The 20940-nt window shown below is 34.7% G+C and overlaps 1 protein-coding gene across 1 annotated transcript; it reads right to left on the reverse strand.

Moving 5' to 3' along the window:
- Window positions 1-8123: 8123 nt before the first annotated feature.
- Window positions 8124-16830, reverse strand: LOC131601117 (villin-4-like). The gene is made up of 23 exons (XM_058872865.1): window positions 16554-16830; window positions 16345-16446; window positions 15793-15892; window positions 14735-14803; window positions 14410-14646; window positions 14092-14269; window positions 13875-14007; window positions 13391-13553; window positions 13158-13305; window positions 12954-13054; window positions 12067-12222; window positions 11728-11796; window positions 11560-11628; window positions 11324-11461; window positions 11074-11202; window positions 10518-10665; window positions 10371-10381; window positions 10138-10278; window positions 9801-9926; window positions 9651-9716; window positions 9014-9341; window positions 8648-8898; window positions 8124-8530 (listed from the first exon to the last, which is right to left on the reverse strand). Exons 2-23 carry the CDS (start codon window positions 16398-16400, stop codon window positions 8417-8419), a joined length of 2931 nt encoding a protein of 976 aa, XP_058728848.1. The 5' UTR covers window positions 16401-16446; window positions 16554-16830; the 3' UTR covers window positions 8124-8416.
- Between the last annotated feature and the right edge of the window lie 4110 nt (window positions 16831-20940).

Consider the following 20940-nt stretch of genomic DNA (forward strand, 5'->3'; position numbering starts at 1 on the left):
GTCAAAACTCCTGTTTTTTGGTCAACATCAATATTTTGAAGTCACGTTCATCATTTGATCAAGGTTTGATCATGATTCATCAAGGAAAGATCAGAAATCCACAAATGTCCAAGTTACTAAATTAGGGTTTCTAAGCAAAAGTCAATTGTACTTTGACTGGCCATAAGTATTTCATGCTTTATCAGAAATTCCCCAACTAAAGCTCATTCTCAAGGAAATTCTATTCTCTGCAACTTTGTTGTTGGGCCCAAGGTCAAGAAATGCTTCCGCCAAAGAGATATAAGTCAAAATATTACAGGTCCTTCTAGAAGCTCGCAAAAAGCTGTAAAGGACATCTTGGGCTTTCCAAAAAGTCCTAGATCAATTCCATATGATAAAAATTGAACGAGTTATGGCTTGCACAAGTTGGGCGATTTTGAGAAAATGTACAAAAGGCAAAGTGGGGAATTTTGAGTTTTTAACCAAATGGGCCTAAATCTTTGGCTCCAAACATGTCCATAGGCCTTTTAATCATATTTTAATTAATTATTTTATTTTTATAATATTTATTTCATTTATTTGAATTTTTAATTCATTTAAATATGAATAAATCATTATAAAAGTGAAAAATTAGTTTCAAATCAAGGACTAATATTTCCAATCAAATCCAATCATCCAAATATCATTATTTTTAATTAAAATTCATGGTAATGGGATTGGAAAGGATTGAATAAAGATTGAAGGCAAAAATAGAAAGAAATCATATATTTTTTTTAATCAATTTTATATTTCTCCAAAGGCCAAAGATCCAAGCTCATATTTACCCTAATTCTAATCATTATAAATATCTAAGGCCATCAGCACTGCAAGAGGACGAAAAATAGGTGAAAGAGGCTAGGGTTCAAGAGTGCAAAAAGTTCAAAAGAAGGTTGAAATTTGTGTTACAAGTTCAGGCTACTTTCAATCCATTCCAAGCGTTCCATTCTCCTCCTAAGGTGTCAAAGGATAGGTATGGATCATGAGGTGTGATTAAAATACCCTAAAATGTATGATTCTCCTTCTTCATGTTCATATGCATTTAATTTACGTTTTCCATGTTTCATCGTATGTTAACCTAAACTAATGATTTCATTGAGTTCATAACATGTTTTAGGGCAGGTGTGACGCAAGACATGGAAGCTCTAAGCCCTAAACCGATACTTACCATTGTTAGGGTTTACAAGAGGTGAACCTTCGTTTTCAAGGTTCCAGGCCTCATCCATGAAAAACGATGGCCTCTTTAGACTCATAGCAACTTGCAGGTAATTCTGCAGCTAAGGCCGCAGCCGTTTCCGCAGGTAAGTCTGAGAAGGAGATGAACAGTGCAGGAGGATAGTGGATCACACGTGGGACACTACATTTGGCTGGTCAAACATTCCATGTTTTCTCTCTCTCCCTCAATGGCCAGTCAGACTTTCCACCCTCTCTCTCTCACGCCCTGATTCGTTCTTGATTCCAATGTTGAGGCCCACATTTGACCTTTCTTTTGAATCTCCCATTTAAATCATGTTTCATATATTTTATTTAATTTGTGTTTATATTAATGGCTAAATATGTAGCTTCATTGGCAAGGGACGTTGGTTATTGGGTGAAGACACCTGGGTTCGATCCCTAGGTGTGACAAGTTTATTTTTACAATTTAGGTGATCGCAGATCCTGTGCACCTGATCTCCCCACGCCCACAATACATCCTCAGATCTCCTCCACTAGATCTCACCCAAATCCATATCTAACGGCTAGAGTCTACAGGTGTACCAAAGATTTCCAGGCTGCGCCACACCTGATCCTGAGCTAAGATTTCTAATTTTTTTTTTTTATAATTAATTGCATATTTCTTATATTTTTCTAAATCATTTGTTTTTAGTAATTATACATTATTATTAATTATTTTCTTTTCTAAAAATCATGTAAATAAATAAAGTCGTATAATTATCATATTTAATCGAACGTTCGACTTTTTATAAATTAACTTTAATGGTTATTTAAAACATCAAATTAATTGTTTTACATAATTCGTTTTAATCAATTATTTTAAATTAGGGTTTGTATGATTAATCGAGTTTATAATAAATAGATCTTTCGTACACTAATCCTTTTTTTTCTCTTTTCACTCTTGATTTTCAGGATTGATCGAAGGTTGACGACGATTCAAGATATTTAAATATTTTTGAATTAATTATAGTTTCTTTAATTTCCGTCTTTATTTTCCGCAAACCCCCACAGGTGTTTGTTGTAAAATCTCATACCCATAAAATTGTAATAGCGTAGGTTTTACTTTCCGCATTTTAATTTTCGCACGATTATTTATTGCGTGGTTAGTAATTAGGGAGTGCAAACTTTGAATTGGATTAGAATAACTTATACAAGATAAATATAATCGAATTGAACCAAATTCACGTGATTGTTGCACCCACACACTTTTAAGATAATCTCTCTTATGTTGCCTTTCGATCAAAAATAGTCAAGTCCCTCGGATGTAGGGATACCTTAGCTTGCTGCCTACAAATTCAAATCATCATAGTCCCTCCGATAAAAGATCATAGTCCCTTCGAGTTGCCTACGATAAAACATGATCTCGTCCCTCGATGTTGCCTCGGTTAAATGATGATTGTCCCAATTGCTAAGGTATCCTCATTAGTTGCCTAAAATGACTATTATATCCTTGCCTAAAGACTACCTGCCCTCTTTATGGTAGGGACAGTCATATGGCGAACGATAACCCTCGATGACCCGAACACATCCAATGAAAGGACTACCTGGCACCTGCCCTTCTTATGGTATGGATAGCCCTTTCAAACGAAAGACTTAAAGAACAAGAAAGACAAACTTAGGGTAGGTGGCTCTTAACTGCTTGCTCATAATCAAATCAAAGTTTCAAAATGCTTTTCACACCCTTTTTTTAAATCAATTCAAAAAGACTACGCTTATTTACAAGCTAAAGTCCTTATTCAAATCTTTTTTCTATTCACACACGACACTTTTTCAAACAAATCAAACAAACAAAGTGAGCTAAGCAATTAAGAGCCCATGGATAACCATGGATACAAAGGGTGCTTACACCTTCCCTTTGTATAACCTACCCTCCGAACTCAAAATCTTTCAAAGGTCTTTCCTGTTCTTTTTGCCTTTCCAATTGGATAAAATAAAAGTCAGTGGCGACTCTTGCTATCCGCATATTTCAAAAAGTCATTTCTCCCACCGTATTGCAATATGCGTTGGAAAAGCTAAGATAAAAAGCTACAAGTTTCATATTGATATCAGAAGCCAATTAGGAGTTTAGAGGAGTCAAATAATTCGTTTTGTTCAAGACTTAATAAAATAAATTAGTTAGTTTTGGGGTCAAACATATGTTTTTCGGGTCGGTGCTCTTAGAGCCCAATTTTTATATTACTTAAGTTAATTCGTAGTATTAGGGAAGTTTACATAGTTTTTACGAAATAAAGAAGAGCACTAGAATTATATGGTCGGCTAAACTACGAGGTTAATTTACTGTTTCAAAAATTATTCAAGACTCTGAGGTTATTATATTATCCAGCTTTTATTCAATTCCTTTTCAATCTTGTTTAGTGTATCTTGTTTGCTTAATTCGAGTTTCATAGAATATGATTAATTTAATTTGATCGATACATGTTCTTTAATCTAATCACGTGTAAACTTAGCTTATTTGTTAACTTTGTCTTATTTTTAATTGGCATCCTTAATGCACCAATTAGGAACATAATTCACATAGTGTTGATAACATTTATTTGATCGATATTATAATCAATAGGAATTGATTCCGCTAGGGAATGTGATATATTAATCAATGATAAGTCTAAAATTATCAAATCAATAGATTAATTTGTTATTCATAATCGTACTTAAATCTTTTTACTCGTTACAAAAAAAAAAAAAAAACCTCAAGTAGCGGGGTGATGATTTCCACCTCGCAACAATAAAATACACCATGCAACTAAATTATTGCAAGGTAGAACAAATATCCTACAAAAATGTTAGACCTAATTTTTTGCATGGTGAAACCACCCCGCAACATTGCTAGGTTAATATCACTTCGCAACATTTTTTTCAGGCTTTACAACAGCGCGTCAGCCTGTGTCAATGAAATTTGATAGAAAGCTGACTTACGTTCACTAACTAAAATTCACCTCGTAATATGTGTATTTGCACGGTAAAATTCACCTCACAATGCTTTTGTTTTTCTGAAAAAATTACAAACACAAAAAGTAATGAATTTAATAAAAAAATATTCATATTTATATTTATATTATTATTATTATAAATATTAATTTTAATATTTATAATAATATAAATATATTAAATAATTTAAATGCATTAACAATATTTAAATTCATAATTAATTAGAAATATTTAAAGTCATAATTAATTAAAAATACTTAAATTCATAATTAGTTAAAAATATTTAAAGTCATAATTCATGTATTCATAAAGTCTTCACTACTCTCGTTTCTTCATTCTCATTCTCGGTTATTCCTCCTTGGTCACCATCTACTTCATCTTTGCCACTATTGAAAACTTGTTGGAGCATATATTGTTGTGTTTGTTGCTGTGTAACTCTTATTTGCTCTTGTGAAACTCTAAATGATTCTTTCAACTCAATTTGTTGTTGTTGAGTTAACTGTCTAATTGTTTAAGCCATTTGAGGGGTTAATGTCAGATGACGTGACGACCCTTCCCCGTCAGCTATTTTCCTAAACAAAGACTTATCCCTTTTTCTATAGTTGGGGATTAAAGGTCCAGTAGAATAAATTTTTCCATTTGGCTTCTTTCCACCGGTTGTTTCTATCCAAAGATTAAGATCAACAGCAGGATCAATAGGGTGTTGGTCCGATAGAGCCCCTAACTCAGGATGTTGAATTATTAAGTCTCTCTTCCGTGTACGGTACCCCTTCTACACATAAAAGAATTAAATAAAAATATTAAAGACAATATAATTTAAAAATAAAATAATTAAATAAAGTATTTAAACATTAATATCATCTTACATGAGTATTTCTTGCACGTTGGTTGATATACTCTTTATCTCTTCCCCTTATAAGTCCTCTCATGAACCTCGACCATTAATGAGGTTCTTTTCTTCCTTTAGCATTAGTATAATTAATACATTTAAACTTCAAGTAAAAATATATAACAAATAGAATATAATTTTGGGGACAACTTCTCTACCCATCACAATAAGTTGGGTAGTGTACCTTTCACCAATCACATTGCATTATTTAGTTTAATCTTATTTAATTAATTATTAAATAGTATATTTTTTGTTGTTTCCAAAGACATTTTATATTGAAGGTAACTTTACCCAACTTTTTGAGTTGGGTATATAAGAATTCACCTATAATTTTTTTAAAAAGTAGTTGGATGAAAATATAATTACCATATGTTCAACATGTTCGACAATACTAATGCTTCCAGCTCTATGATTGGTGACTCCATTTTCAGATGCTCTACGTTTCTATGCTTTTTTCATTTTTTTTCTTAAATTCGTCTGAATTCCAATTAGCAAACATTTTTTTAAATACATCTTCGACCATCCATGGAGGCCTAATCTCTCTTTCTTCCCAATAAAGTCTGGCACACCTAAGCAGGTAAGAAACTTGGGTTGAGGCTCTAATCTTAAAATTATGCTCAATCATCTCGTCATCTATTACCTTCCATGTGCACTTCTCCTGCAATATTGAAAAAATTATTAGATAATTAAAACAAGATAGTAGTTAAAAAATTAATTACTTTAAACAGAAAACATACGTGAAATTTGTCAAACCATTTTTCATACAATTTATGGTCCTTCTTGACAAGTTGTCTAAAAGTCTTCTGATATTTTTATATAACTCTTGAATAACTTCTTTTATGCTTATTGCAATGATGGGGGTATGTGTGAGGAAAATGGAAAGCTAGATCTCTTAGTCGGCATGTATGGTTGAGGTATGTGTGGGTAAAAGGGAAAGCTAGATCCCTCGGAATGCATGTATAGGAGGGGTACAAGTGTAGGCTGGAATGGTCCCTCGGACTACATGTATGATGGGGATACATGTGTAGGCTGGAATGATGTGGGTGGATAATCCTGTGAGGTGAGTAGTGAAGTGTAGTATATATGCGATGGAGAAGTGCTCATCGCTTGAGCCCCCTAGCTAGACTGAGGCATAGTCAGCTGAGCCCCTTGACTAGAGTGAGGCATAGTCAACTGAGCCCTCTAACTAGACTCGGACAAAGGACAATACATATAAGACAAAGACAAAGGCAGCTCAACTATATGTATCCTCGCGTGATGGCCTTTCTTAGAGCATTTAACTTACCACCCCAAAATTAAACCTGACACCCCCATATTTTCTTAATACCAAAATTATCCCTTGTTAAAAAAAAATAACGTTTCCAAACTTAATTTCTGGTACTATGTTGAAATTTCTGGTATGTACGAAATTTTTGGTATTTAATTTGAAATTTATGGTAAGTTACAACTAGTTTTGGAAATTTCAAACTTGCTGATAAAATACTGAAAATTTCAAATATTTTTGGTAAAATCTCCTGGAAATTTTAAATTTTCCGATAAAATCTCCCAGAAATTGCAAAATATCTGGTAAAATCTCATGAAAATTTCAAATTTTCTAGTAAAATTTTCGAAAAAAATCTCACTTTTACTAAGAATATTCGGTATGAGCTTGAAATTTCAAGTATCGCCCGAGAGATTTCAAAAAAATTGGTGGAAACTTTGAACAAAGTTATTATGGTCTTTTCATACGTTTTAGGGGAATGCCCATATACAACTAAGGGGGTGGTAAGTTAAATGCTCCCTTTCTTAGTACCTTTACCTTTATCAAGACGGGATGGCATTTTATCTAATTAAAAAAATATATAAAACAAATAATAAAAATATTAAATGCAAGATAGAATACACAATATGTATTATTTAGTTGGAGCATATTAAAGACGAAATAGATACATAATATGTATTATTTAGTTTGAGCATATTAATGGCATGATAGATACACATTATTTAAAAAACTGATCTATTCAGATTGTATGTCCTCCTAATCTTCATTATCTTCACTTGGTTCAACATTCTCTTCGGATTCTAACTCTTCATTATATCCATCCACGTTATTTGTCGACAACAAAATAGACGCATCAACATGCTGACCCTCAACCACGTTATCACACAAACTTGTAAGTTATTCAACTTCAATCACATTAATTTGTGATATTTCATCAACTTGATAAGCAACATCTTTCGTACAATCATTTTCTTCAATATGACCCAATGATTTTCATTTGATTGCAACACACCAGCCTCACTTACCTTGTTGAATTGAAGGATAAGGGACATAATAAACTTGCCTTTCAAAATGTACCATGATGAAAGAGTCGTAATGTCTATACCTTCAGTTCATAATATCTATACCTTCGGTCCATTTTAATCTCTACAATGTTATATTTTTTATTTATTTTTGTGCCTCTACAATATTTATTGTCAGAAAATATTGATGTAATATGTAGTTAAAAGGTAAAATTTAGGCAAGGAGATGAAAACAGGCGAAGTACTTTGATCATTCTCAACTAACAAGTAACAAACTTCAATTTTCACCCTACCTCATTCTATTTTACACATTTAAGAAGAAAGTTTAAACTTTTAAATCATATGGCTTCGTATATTAGATTCCCACCTGTAAACTTTATCGATACAGATCACAAGATGAGAAATCAGGTGTCAAACGTTTTTCTGCCTTTGAGATAGATACTACTATAAATGCAATGATCAAAATGATTCCTTCTTATTCAGAATCTTAACTGTCTTAGGACAATTCACATTGCAATGTCCGACGAAATGGCACTGTGCTATTAGTTCAGTCTGATTCGTCATTTAGCCAGTTGCACCAGAACAACAGAACACGATCATTTTCTGTATCTCTGGTGCAACTCTGCTGCATCAGTCCTTGCAACAAAATAAATAAAAAAATAAAAAAATAAGCCACTAACCGCAGATTGAACTGAAGCAAAAAGATTGAGCATGTTGATGAGAGACGCCGCGTTGCTCAACATACATGTAACCAAGAAAAATGTTGACATGAAACAAAGGGAATTTGAAGATTAACTTAAAAGAATCATATTTTATTTCCAAAATAAATAATGAATTGAGTGGCTTTTACACTCTGCTGTACAAACTTTATACCTCAACTATCAATACAACTTTGGTATTGCAAAGCTCAATTGCTTCACCAGAAATATTTTGAATTCAAAAATGATTAACAAGGAACCACAAAAACACAAGCACACCAACAGCCCTTGTTTCCCATCAAAATATTAATACCAAGCAGCTATGAACAAAAGAAATCATCCTATACATCAAACCACTACAAAGAAAAACATGTGGTTAAGTATACTTGACTCAGAACAACTGAACAGCCATTTTGAGTTTGTTCTGTTTCCATTTTGGTAACGTGTAAAATTCGCTCCTGGCCATCCCCAGTTTCTCTTTGAACTCGTCGTTTGACAGGTAAGCCTGCATGCACCAACCTCAAACAAGTCAGAATCAAAATGAAATCTTGACACCTGCAAAGAATGGAGGAAAAACAACAAAAGAACAAGGTTATATGTTGACATTGTCATTATAGTATACCTCTCGTTTAGTCACGTCGATGTCTGGCATGGGATCGGTAGCGGCTGTGTTAACACTTTCATATGGGTATACTGGAAGACCTTCATTATCTTCAGCTTCACCTTCTTTTACATCTTCCTGAGCTTCGCCTTCTTTTACATCTTCCTGAGCTTCACCTTCTTTTACATCTTCTTGTATAGTAAGAGATTCTTCTCTGTTGATCGGAGATTTCTCGTTGTCACTATTTGTCTCTGGGTTTGATTTGGAGGTATCTGTAATCCATTCAAATCATAGCAGACCAGAGAAATTAATAAGCATATTTTATAAAAAGAACAAATTCTAACAGCAGCATAAAATAAAATCTTAATGAGCTCGTCTACTTCGTACCTTTAAGTGACCTAGGAAACAAACTTCCTCGTGCTGATGGTCGTTCAAAAGTAGAAGTAATGTGAGATATGGATGAAGATTTAGATGTTGGTGATGCTGAATCTGGTGTCTTAGATTTTGGGTACAGTTTTCTAATCATTGGAGGTGGAGTTGAAAGGTTTCTAACATTTGAGCTCTCGAAAGTAGCTGCCAGGGCATTGAAGGCCGGAGATCTTCCTCGCGCACGAGCCCGGTCAGGACTAACAGACATACTGCGGGAGCGTTGTGATTTCTCTGGCAAGCCACCAGACCTTCCCCCATAAGATACAGATGCTCTTCTTTTGGGTTTCTGAAAATGTATCAACCAAAGAGATCAATGCAAATACAATAAGGAGTGGAGGTCCAGTCCAAACCTGTCCTTGAAATAAGACCTATTTGGTCTGTGATAAATTATAAGTATAAATTTTTTTCTTTTTCGGAAAAGGCAATTATAATTTATAAAAATCAATTTGATTCTCAGAAATCTCGAATGTCATGCCAATTAGCATTTATTCTGAATGCTATTACTATAAATAGAGGCGAGTGGGGTCTGATTCGGACACATGGATTCAAACATAATATTCAAGACTCTAAAGGAAGCATAGAAAAGATGACTTACAACCAAAGGTGGAGTACCCCCATTTTTCATGATTGCAAGCTTCCTTTGAAACGAGTTCCCCAGCATCTACCGAAAAAAGGAACTCTCAGTTTTCAAAATTTCAAGACTGTTTGAAGTCATATAACTATGCTATTACCCTGTAAGACTTACTGAAGATTTCGCAGAATCCCATTTAAAGAAGCGTGTGAAGAAAGACGGCTCACTGCCTTCCATGACAAAATATATTGGAGTATAACGAGATATTGTTTCTAGGAGAAAATCTTTCTCAAGAAATTTCTGTAGAATTCCAAAAGAATAAGTAAATAATTACACACTACACTTCAGAAAAACTTCTATGGAATAAAAGACATTTGCGAGCTTTAAAAAATATTCCTTCTAGTAAAAACTCTGCCATACTTGCACTTAAAATGTTTAATGGTGTTCTAATGATAAAAAATGCAAATAATGGAATTTTTATAAGTTCCAGCCAAAGCAAAACCATCTATACCTCGCCAATTGGTAGAGCCTGCAATCTACTTTTGGGGTCAACCTGCTGGCCAACCCACACAAAGATTTCAGAGTGACAATCCAAGATGAAAATATCTTCTGTCATCAAATCATCCTGGGAAAAGTTGTGTATCTCTGTCACCTGTAAATGAACATTGCCTTCATACATGGGACCAACATAACTCAAAATATTTAAAAAAAAATGCATTTAAACGGATCAGTGGGTGTACACACCTTTAAATTTCCTGCATGTTGGTCAATCAGGTAGGGAAAGAAACCATCGTAAACAAGTCAGTCATTATCTGCCTTCAGGAAAAGAGACGGGTGCAGGTGGGTGAATAACACATAAAACTACCGAGCTAACAAGAAATTGGTCCTTACCTTGTGAGAAATTGCATGAAAATAGGTGAGGATCATTTTCAGCTTCCCTCACAATCTTTTGACTGGGATATTCTGTCTTTCCTCCTAATAGTTCCCAAAACTGTTCAGATTCTGCACCTTCCCTTTGTGGTTTGCCTTGTAAATCCGGCTGCAGACAATTGACAAGTATATGTGTTGATTAATAAACAATGATGTTTTTAAAATAGGCATAATTTCTGGGCTGAGTAATGTGGCATATAGTCCAATGGCATGCAATTTCTCATTCAATGGCGTGCAATATCTCATCCAATGGCATGTTACGGAACATTTGGCTAAACGACTTAATTAACATTTAGCATGTGAGAGCTTATGTATAAGTTATTTTCGTAAGTTTTTTCAAACATTTATACGAATGCGTGTCAAATAAGCTCTTAAATATTTCCTTATCATATCTAACATGCAAACTTATAAAATTGTTCAACGTAGACATATTCGTCAATTTCAAAAATAAAAAATTCTGGTGTTTGTTTGGACTATTCGAATTCTTCACATTTAAGTATCTTGGAACATAACAGACCTTTATTAAATCCAGCATTCTCTCAACGAGTTCGTGGTAATCTGAAGTAGTAAGATTTCCAGACCAAGTAAAAACAATGGACTCACTATGAAGTATGTAGAAATAAGAGGAATTCAAGGAGGAAGCAACCTGGTTCACAAAAGAAAATGAAAAGAAAAATAGTGATTATATGGCGATTATATTTAGTATAAATTGCTCATACAAAAATGAGTGGATAGAATGGCCACTACAAACAGACTAGACGACATACTGGGTCAACTTGTATTGCTTGCATATTGTCTGGTCCAGAGCCTTGGATGCGGAATAATGCAACACTGTCCTCCCTGTATGTCTCATCCGGAATTTCCTTCTCGGCGATGTAATTCTTGTATGCATCACCAAGTCCGCCCTGATAGAAAAATGAAATAATTGACCAGCATTCAAGGAAAAAATAGTATCTATAAAATAGTTTTTTCTTAGTTACACCAATACTAGAATCCCACAAACCTTAAAAACAATAAAGCTTTGGAGGATGGAATGAAATTGAATTGTTTCATTGCCTTCATAAATACGAGCCTTCAATCAATTAAACATGGATAACATCAGTTCGGACATGAGAAATTAGAAGAAATAATATCTCTACCAAATTAAAAATAATAATTTAAAAATAAATACCATGGATGGCAGAAACTTCATTGACTCGACCATTTTGCTTGCTAGTGTATGAGCTGAGGCTCTTTCTTCCTAATTTCAACAAAGAAAGCTTGTGAGAAATATAGGTTAGTACAATTTTATAACAGGACCAAATAGCATATGCATTTATTCAACACTTATGGTCCCAAAACAGTCATCAATGTTGTGTATGATGTAATTAAATTGATAATCTATAATTCACTAGCATTTTTCGGCTTCTGACAAATACTTTACAGTCAGATTTTGAGATTTTTACATAGAATAAATCAATATAAAAACACATTCAGGAAGAACTAGAATAAAATACTATAAACTCTTCACCTCAACACTGTTCTGTCCAATCCATGTTCCTATAAGATATTCCTCCCTATCTTCACCAGGATATGAATACTGAAAGATGAAGCAGTCTCCACTATAAAATTTTGACTGGTCAGTGCCTGCAAGAAGCTTTTTTTCTTGACCATTCACACGCCAAACCTAAGAAGTTATGGTATAACGCTTTTCAACAACAGAAGCAAATGAAAAAATGTTGGAAATTAAATCTATTCAAATCACAAATCAATCCATTCAAATAGGGATAAGTGCAGAACAGGTCTTTAGAAATTTCTCAAGAGATATTCATTACAAAATGCTTATGAAACAGTACAAATAGGGAACCATGGCTTAATGAGTAGAAACAATATGAACAAAACCAAATGATTAAGAACCGATACTTCGATGTGTGGAGCAAAAGCCAAACTAGTGAAAATGTAGGGACTAAGGACCAATGTCTAGTAGAGACCGATGACAAATGGATACAAACAACTATAGGGCCAAAATCTTATTTAAATAAAAAAATCATTGTGATAAAAAAATTGCCCAAGGGCTAATAGTTAGCAGATAAATCGAGTAAAGCAAGAATCATAAGTTTGATATCTATACATCCATTCCGTATAGGAACAATGAAGTTTCATGCTGCTTATTCTAAGCATTTGATAGAATATAGCTCTTATGAATTTAAGCTTCTCATTTTGATGATCATCTTTAGAATGAGATATGGGTGGAGTTCTGAGGATATAGTGATTGGGATTCTAAAGATTCCTCCACTATGAAAAATAAAATACATAGGAGACTTAAGACCACTGAAAAATTAAATATAATACCGATAAAAGTTGCATCATGAGATATCAGTTTTGATGAATTATTTGGTATAAAATATATTTGAGTACCTGTAAATGCCCTGTGCAATCGATGTAGGGTTGAGGTTCTTCTTTTACTGGATCAGCTTTCAAGAGGCCCTTGACATCTAATCCTTGACGTTTAAGAAGTGCTAGACATCATAAACAAGACACGATATTAGAATAAGATAACAGTCTGGCAAATGATGCTGAACTGAAGAAACCTAGTCATATCAAAGTTTATTTAAAACTCACCTGCTACCTTGCCACGACCATCTTCAGACATTGTTAGATTAGATGTCTGAGGCCAAGACTCAAATTTGGACTTGAACATCACTGTCTCAAATCCTTCAATTACACGTGTTATCTGGGATTTTGGCCGGTCGGTGCTACGGACTAGTTCCTGTTTTTTGGCCAGCAGAAACCCGATAGTCATTAAAACTCCAAACAAATGCTCCACATAACAAGAAACAAAGAAGAAAAATTACATCTGTAGCTCCACTTGCGCTTTTCCTATCATCAAGAGAGGTATTTCTTCCCATCCAAACATACACCTCCAATCCACAATCTATAATATAGCATTTATTGGTGTCCAGCAATTCCTTTGTCAAAGAATCAGTTTCAATAGGCTCTGCCTTCCCTTTTTCAACACTGGACAAATTATAATTTTGTTATAAGTAGAGCATTTTAGAGTCTAATGTTTCAATATAATTTCATCAGTGTAGAGGTCGCAACAATTAGCATTTTTTTCAAGTCCTCTGAAATGAATTATCAATATATGCATCTTCCAGCTAAAAATTTACAACATTTTTCCATTAACGGGAAACAAAAACAATAGTGAAAGAGGAGATTACAAACATGCTCAAACACTAATGAGTTGCATCTAAATATTATTGCTAAAAAGTAAAGGAATATATTGACAGTGTAAATGTGCATAAAAATACCAATTGAAAAACTGAAAGAACATATTACCAAAGCAACTTTGGATCATGAGAATCAATTGTCTTATCATCATCACTGAATGTTTTACGTGGAAGAGGAGCAAATCCACCAAACAAACCCCAGAACTCTCCAGATTCAGAGTCAGCCATCAACCTTCCATCCTCTTCATGGAAATTCAAGTGTAAACATCCAATTAGTCATACTAAGAAATGGCCTTTAGAACATATGAATATACTAGTAAACTTACCAATAGAAGCCACTTCACATTTCCCATCATGATAGGTATCCTTAATAAATTGAACAACTTCCAATGCTTTAGCCCTTTCTTGAATACATGAATTGGAACCATTAAATTGGAATAGTTTTGACTCGGTATCCAGAATAAAAATATCATCATGGTTGAGCGAAGATCGAGCAAAAGGAACCTATAACCAACACAAATATTTAATGAAAATGTAGAAACTAATGTTTTCATATGTGTGATATCTGTATAATTGTGTATACTAATAATGATCAAGTCTCAAAACTCAACAAATCAATAACATGGGAATAATATCAAACTTGCCTCTTTGACATTCACAACATGTTTCCCTTTACATACAAACAACCGTGTCGTGTGTTCTTCAGCTTCAACATGCTTAAAACCAGAGGCAGCTCCACCTTCTTGTGGTATAATGCATGGTTTGAAATATGACAGGAACTTCTGTGTTTCATGACCCTGCACTTCACGATACTGAACAGCACGTCCTCCTAGAACTGCATCCAACTCAACTGTTTTGATGGCTGCGGCACCAGCTTCATCCTATTTTATGGTAAATGGGAAAACTATATCAAATATTGAACCAAAAACAGATGAAAGGGGATGCCAATATACAAACAGCAAAACTTACTTGACTAGTGTCTTTACCAAGCCAATAATGAATATCATGGCGTAGAGCACCACTTTTTGATGCTGTTGTCTATATGAAGATGATAGGTAAAAAAGAAAACATTAATATAATGATATACATTGTTGCGCAAACTACTATGAAGGAAGTGTAGGAAACTGAAAAAAATTATAAACTACTGGATTAACATTATCTACAAAAACCAAAGCAACAATGTGAATTTTTCCCTTAATAAGTGATACAGGTTGAAATTTGACCCAAAGATCTAATAAACTATATTTCCCAAAAGTCAGAAGCCTGAGGAAACAAAACTTCCTATTAAAGCTAAAACTAACCCGGGTGAGTTACATTCCTATTATGAATTATTTTATAATTCAATTTCTCTTCCGTTGTATTTCTTAATACATGACGACAATCAAAGGACTTGGCATTGGCAGTGTAAATATCTAAGCTTTGGGTTTTCCCTTTTGAAAGTGTTAGTCCCATAACTGAAATTGGAACAATGCTGCTATTTCTAGAAGACAAAAGAAATAATACACATAAACTCAATAACATTTTAATTTCTTGAATGGATTCCTTCAACCAGGATAGGCCTTTTTTGCAAAATAGGAAACAAAATGAGTTAGCAATAGTATAGACCTTTAGATGGATCAATAATCCCTATCATTTTGTCTTATCCAACAAGGCAACAACAGCCCTTGAGAAATTGACTGAATTTATGCAAAAATCAATCAGTTTTTTCTTAGCAAAGCTTTATTCTTATACTGAAAATCAAGAGGCGTTACAAGGTCAAATATATGTTCATAAGACAGTACATATCTAGTCCTCCCTAGACCCCGTACTAGTAGGAGCCTCACACTGGTCTTTGTTTTAGCATATGCAGGTCTTAAAATCATAGAATTTTCATGTTGAATGTTTCAGCAAGAAAAAGCGAACAAAACTAAAACTGATCATATATTATTTTACATATCAATTCAAAATATCGTGATAAGAACAAAAATACCTGCATGATGCTAGCATTATACAAATGAATGAAAAATTATAAAGAACACATGACTTACCTTCAAGACAATATATGAGTCTCCATTGAAAAACTTTCCATAAGAAGACTGTGGGATAGGAACTGGATTAAAATTCTCAATCCGCCATATTTCAAGTCCACTATATATGGTTAAGGAGAACAATGCAAAAGCCTCAAAAAAAGTACAAACATAGAATCGAAATGAAACACTCACAGGTTTTAAAAAGCAGTCTGTTACCGCAAACACAGTCGCGACAAAATGGTATCAGAAGGTGCCGTTTTATGATAACAAGAAAATTATGGTTAATTCACACCGTGATGACCGCAATCGGCAACACCTATACTAACCGAAATTGCGAAAGTCTTTATGTGATTGTCATTTAAAATCTATGAAGCACATACACACCGAAAACAATACCGACACCAACACTGCAACACCGGTAATAATTTGAAAAAATAATAAATTAAGTGTAATCACAAGTTTCGGTGCAATGTCCGACCCTGACACGACACGCCTTTTTCAGAGGTGTCGCTACATAATTTAAAATGAATTAATGCAAGGATAAAAAATATAATACATTATGCAGGATACTCTTTTTGTCCAGCTCCCTTGAGAGCTGGATCCAAATCTCTCATAGAAACACCCATATTGTTCTTGTATTACTTGATATTTCACAATCTAGAAAATATTGGCCTGAAAGAAAGCCATGAATCATACACCATTAATCCGGAAAATTTAGATAAACAATTTATAAATGATACATTGTTAATTGATTGTTCAGAAAATGGATTGAGGGGTACCTTTTCAGAAATTGGTGAATTTCATTGTTGGAATTTAGAAAGCATAGCATTGATGGAAATAATTGTTGTTTTTTGGGATTGATTTTGAAAAAAGTGAAAAATTGAGAGGAGGAGAGAAGAGTGAAGGAAATGAATGAGCGGAGAAAGAGATGTGGTGATGGTGATGGTGAGTCTCCCGCATTGTGAGGAAAGGAATGGATGCGAGAAAGAGAAAAACAGGGGAGGTTCATTTACCGCCCAAATTCATGCAATTCCAATTCCCATTAATTCTCTTAAGAAATTAAAAGAATATATATCTATTATAATTATAATATATAAAAGTAAAGTACCTGATAATTACACTTTATTATAATATATAAAAAGTAAAGTACTGATAATGCCCTCTGATTAAATAACTAAAACCGTTCAAATTTCATGGGTAAATTTGTCCTTTTGAAAAATAAAGCCACCATATTCATTTGACATTAAATGCTATCTATTGTGTCACTGTTTGATTGGTTGGTTTCATTTTTATTTAGTTGATTTTTCCTTTTTTTTTATCTATTTTATATTATATTGTTTTATATTATTTTATATTTTAGGTGAAATAATGTCAAAAGCTGCATTGATAATATAATTGGGTTTAAATATCAAAGCAATTCCATAATTACTCCCCTACACAATAAATTCATGGCCACGTGAATCAAAGAAAAAAAGCCACAAATCTGGCTTGGGAAACACAGAACTCCATTTGTTCATTAACTGCAACCTTTCATTGTTCCATAAACTTTTTGTGTTCCATAGGCTGCATAAAACATGACCAAATGCATAACCATGTATATTCTGCTGCATCTGGGTTCCCTGCGATTTTCGCTCCTCTTTCATCTCATGCCAAATCATTCGCCTCCATCACCTGTTAGAACAAGATTTGTTCTTATCAATTATCTTAGTTTTGATGATAACAATAATATGAATTTTGCTTAAGATAATATGGTACTCTAATCCAATGCAATTTCCCTTTCAGGAAATATATATAAAGAGTACGCATAATTCAGCGCTCAGAAGATGTGTCTCAAATGGTTCAGCATGCAACATCAGAACATGGTCTGGCAAGACATCAGAAGATGGTCGAAGCAGAATCAGAACATGGGTCTATGGAAGCATCAGAAGAACATGAGATCAGAAGCACTGAAGATCAGAAGATGGTATCACGCTCAGAAGCACTTCAAGGTCAGAAGATCAGAAGATGCTGTGCACCAAGCTGTTTGACTCTGATGATATTCAAACGTCGTATTCACAAACATCAGATCAGAAGGAAGTACACGTGGCAGACTACGCTGACTGACAAAAGGAACGTTAAAGCTACTAAAGGCTACGTCAGTAGACACAGCGTGAACAAGGCTCGAGGTAGTTGACAAAAGCGTATAACATTAAATGCAAAGCTGTACGGAACACGCAAAGCATTAAATGCATTCAACGGTCATCTTCTCAACGCCTATAAATATGAAGTTCTGATGAGAAGCAAGGAGAACGATTTCGCACCAATACAATTCAAATTAACTTGCTGAAACGCTGTTCAATTCTAAACTCAGAATCTTCATCTTCATCAAAGCTCACTACATTGCTGTTGTAATATCTTAGTGAGATTAAGCTTAAATTGTAAGAGAAATATCACAGTTGTGATTATCGCTTTTAAGAAGCATTTGTAAACTCTTGAATAGATTACATTAAGTTGTAAGGAACTAGAGTGATCAGTTGATCAGTATACTCTAGGAAGTCTTAGCAGTTAGCTGAGCAGGAAGTCTTGGCAGTTGGCTGAGCAGGAAGTCTTGGCAGTTGGCTGAGCAGAAAGTCTTAGGAGTGAACTAAGCCTAGAGTGATCGTGTTGATCAGTAGACTCTAGAAAAGTCTTAGGAGTGAACTAAGCAGTTGTTCCTGGAGTGATCAGGTTGTGATCAGAAGACTCTGGAAGACTTAGTTGCGGCTAAGTGGAAAACCATTGTAATCCGTGCGATTAGTGGATTAAATCCTCAGTTGAGGTAAATCATCTCTGCGGGGGTGGACTGGAGTAGCTTCGTTAACAGCGAACCAGGATAAAAATAATTGTGCATTTTATTTTTATCGCTCAAGATTTTAAGTCACACTTATTCAATCCCCCCCTTTCTAAGTGTTTTTCTATCCTTCAATTGGCATCAGAGCGCCGGTTCTAAGGTGCAAGCACTTAACCGTGTTTAGAAAAGATTCAGGAAGAGAAAAACGCTTCATTTAAAAGATGGTTGATGAAAGTGAAAGGACTATACCTACACCTGCATCTACATCTGGCTCTGCTGAGCAATACAACGGTAACAATGGTTATACTAGACCGCCGGTATTTGATGGTGAAAACTTTGAATACTGGAAAGATAAACTGGAGAGTTACTTTCTGGGTCTAGATGGTGATCTATGGGATCTTCTGATGGATGGTTACAAACATCCAGTAAATGCCAGAGGCGTGAAGCTGTCAAGGCAAGAAATGAATGATGACCAAAAGAAGCTTTTCAGGAATCATCATAAATGTAGAACTGTTTTGCTGAATGCTATCTCTCATGCTGAGTATGAGAAGATATCTAACAGGGAAACGGCCTATGACATATATGAGTCCTTGAAAATGACTCATGAAGGAAATGCTCAAGTCAAGGAGACAAAAGCTCTTGCCTTAATCCAGAAGTATGAAGCCTTCAAGATGGAGGATGATGAAGACATTGAAAAGATGTTTTCGAGATTTCAAACTCTGACTGCTGGATTGAGAGTTCTTGACAAAGGATACACCAAGGCTGATCATGTAAAGAAGATCATCAGAAGCTTACCCAGAAGATGGGGTCCGATGGTGACTGCATTCAAGATTGCGAAGAATCTGAATGAAGTTTCTCTGGAAGAGCTTATCAGTGCCTTGAGAAGCCATGAGATTGAGCTGGACGCAAATGAGCCTCAAAAGAAAGGTAAGTCTATTGCATTAAAATCTAATATCAAGAAATGCACTAACGCTTTTCAGGCTAGAGAAGAAGATCCTGAAGAATCAGAATCTGAAGAAGAAGATGAACTGTCCATGATTTCCAGAAGGCTAAATCAACTCTGGAAGACCAAGCAAAGGAAGTTCAGAGGCTTCAGAAGTTCAAGGAAATTTGAACGTGGAGAATCTTCTGATGAAAGAAGATTTGACAAGAAGAAGGTCATGTGCTATGAATGCAATGAGCCTGGACACTACAAGAATGAATGTCCAAATCTTCAGAAGGAAAGTCCCAAGAAAAAGTTTCATAAGAAGAAAGGTCTTATGGCAACCTGGGATGAGTCAGAAGATGATTCAGAAGATGAGCAGGCCAACTGTGCGCTGATGGCGACAGAAGATGACGGATCAGAATCTACATCAGAATCAGATTCTGAAGAGGTATTTTCTGAACTTACTAGAGATGAGTTAGTTTCCGGTCTAACTGAACTTCTGGAACTCAAGTCTCAGATCAGTCTCAAATACAAAAAGCTGAAAAAGCAATTTGAATTTGAAACAAAGAAGCTTGAGTTGGAGAATTCTGAATTAAAGGAAAAACTTTTAAAATTATCCAATAATGTTGGATCTCCTTCTGATTCAGAAAAATCCACTCCCAGTCTGAACCATATTCTGAAAGAATATGATTTAAGTTTCAGGAAGTTCCTATCTAGAAGTATTGGCAGAAGTCAGCTAGCTTCTATGATATATGCTGTGTCTGGAAACAAAAGAGTTGGCATTGGTTATGAGGGTGAAACCCCATACAAACTTGAACCTGTTGATGAAATGAAAATTACATACAAGCCATTGTATGATCAGTTCAAGTATGGCCACTCACATGATATTAGGCACACTTCACATGCACAAAGTTTTCACAGTACACACACTAAGAAGCATGTGACACAACCTAGGAAATATCATGAAACTCACATTAAGAATTATCATGCTGTTCCTCCTATTGCTTACATTGTTAAACCCAAGTTCAATCAGAACTTGAGAAAATCTAACAAGAAAGGACCCAAAAAGATGTGGGTACCTAAGGATAAGATTATTCCTATTGCAGATATCCTTGGCTGCAAGAAGGACAAAGCACAACATGTCATGGTACCTGGACTCTGGATGCTCGCGACACATGACAGGAAGAAGGTCTATGTTCCAAGACCTGGTGCTTAAGTCTGGAGGAGAAGTCAAGTTCGGAGGAGATCAGAAGGGCAAGATAATTGGCTCTGGAACTATAAAATCTGGTAACTCTCCTTCCATCTCTAATGTACTTCTTGTAGAAGGATTAACACATAACCTTTTATCTATCAGTCAATTAAGTGACAATGGTTATGATATAATCTTTAATCAAGAGTCTTGCAAGGCTGTAAATCAGAAGGATGGCTCAAT

Source organism: Vicia villosa, linkage group LG1, assembly GCF_029867415.1.
Source record: "Vicia villosa cultivar HV-30 ecotype Madison, WI linkage group LG1, Vvil1.0, whole genome shotgun sequence".
Lineage (NCBI taxonomy): Eukaryota > Viridiplantae > Streptophyta > Magnoliopsida > Fabales > Fabaceae > Vicia > Vicia villosa.

What these genes read in the sequence shown, in the direction of transcription:
- LOC131601117 (XM_058872865.1), bottom strand. Translation starts at nt 16,400, where the DNA reads ATGGGTGTTTCTATGAGAGATTTGGATCCAGCTCTCAAGGGAGCTGGA. An exon ending in GCGCAAGTGGAGCTACAGAT is followed by an intron (nt 13,306 to 13,390) that starts GTAATTTTTCTT and finishes GCCAAAAAACAG; the next exon opens with GAACTAGTCCGTAGCACCGA. An exon ending in ATTGCACAGGGCATTTACAG is followed by an intron (nt 12,223 to 12,953) that starts GTACTCAAATAT and finishes ATAACTTCTTAG; the next exon opens with GTTTGGCGTGTGAATGGTCA.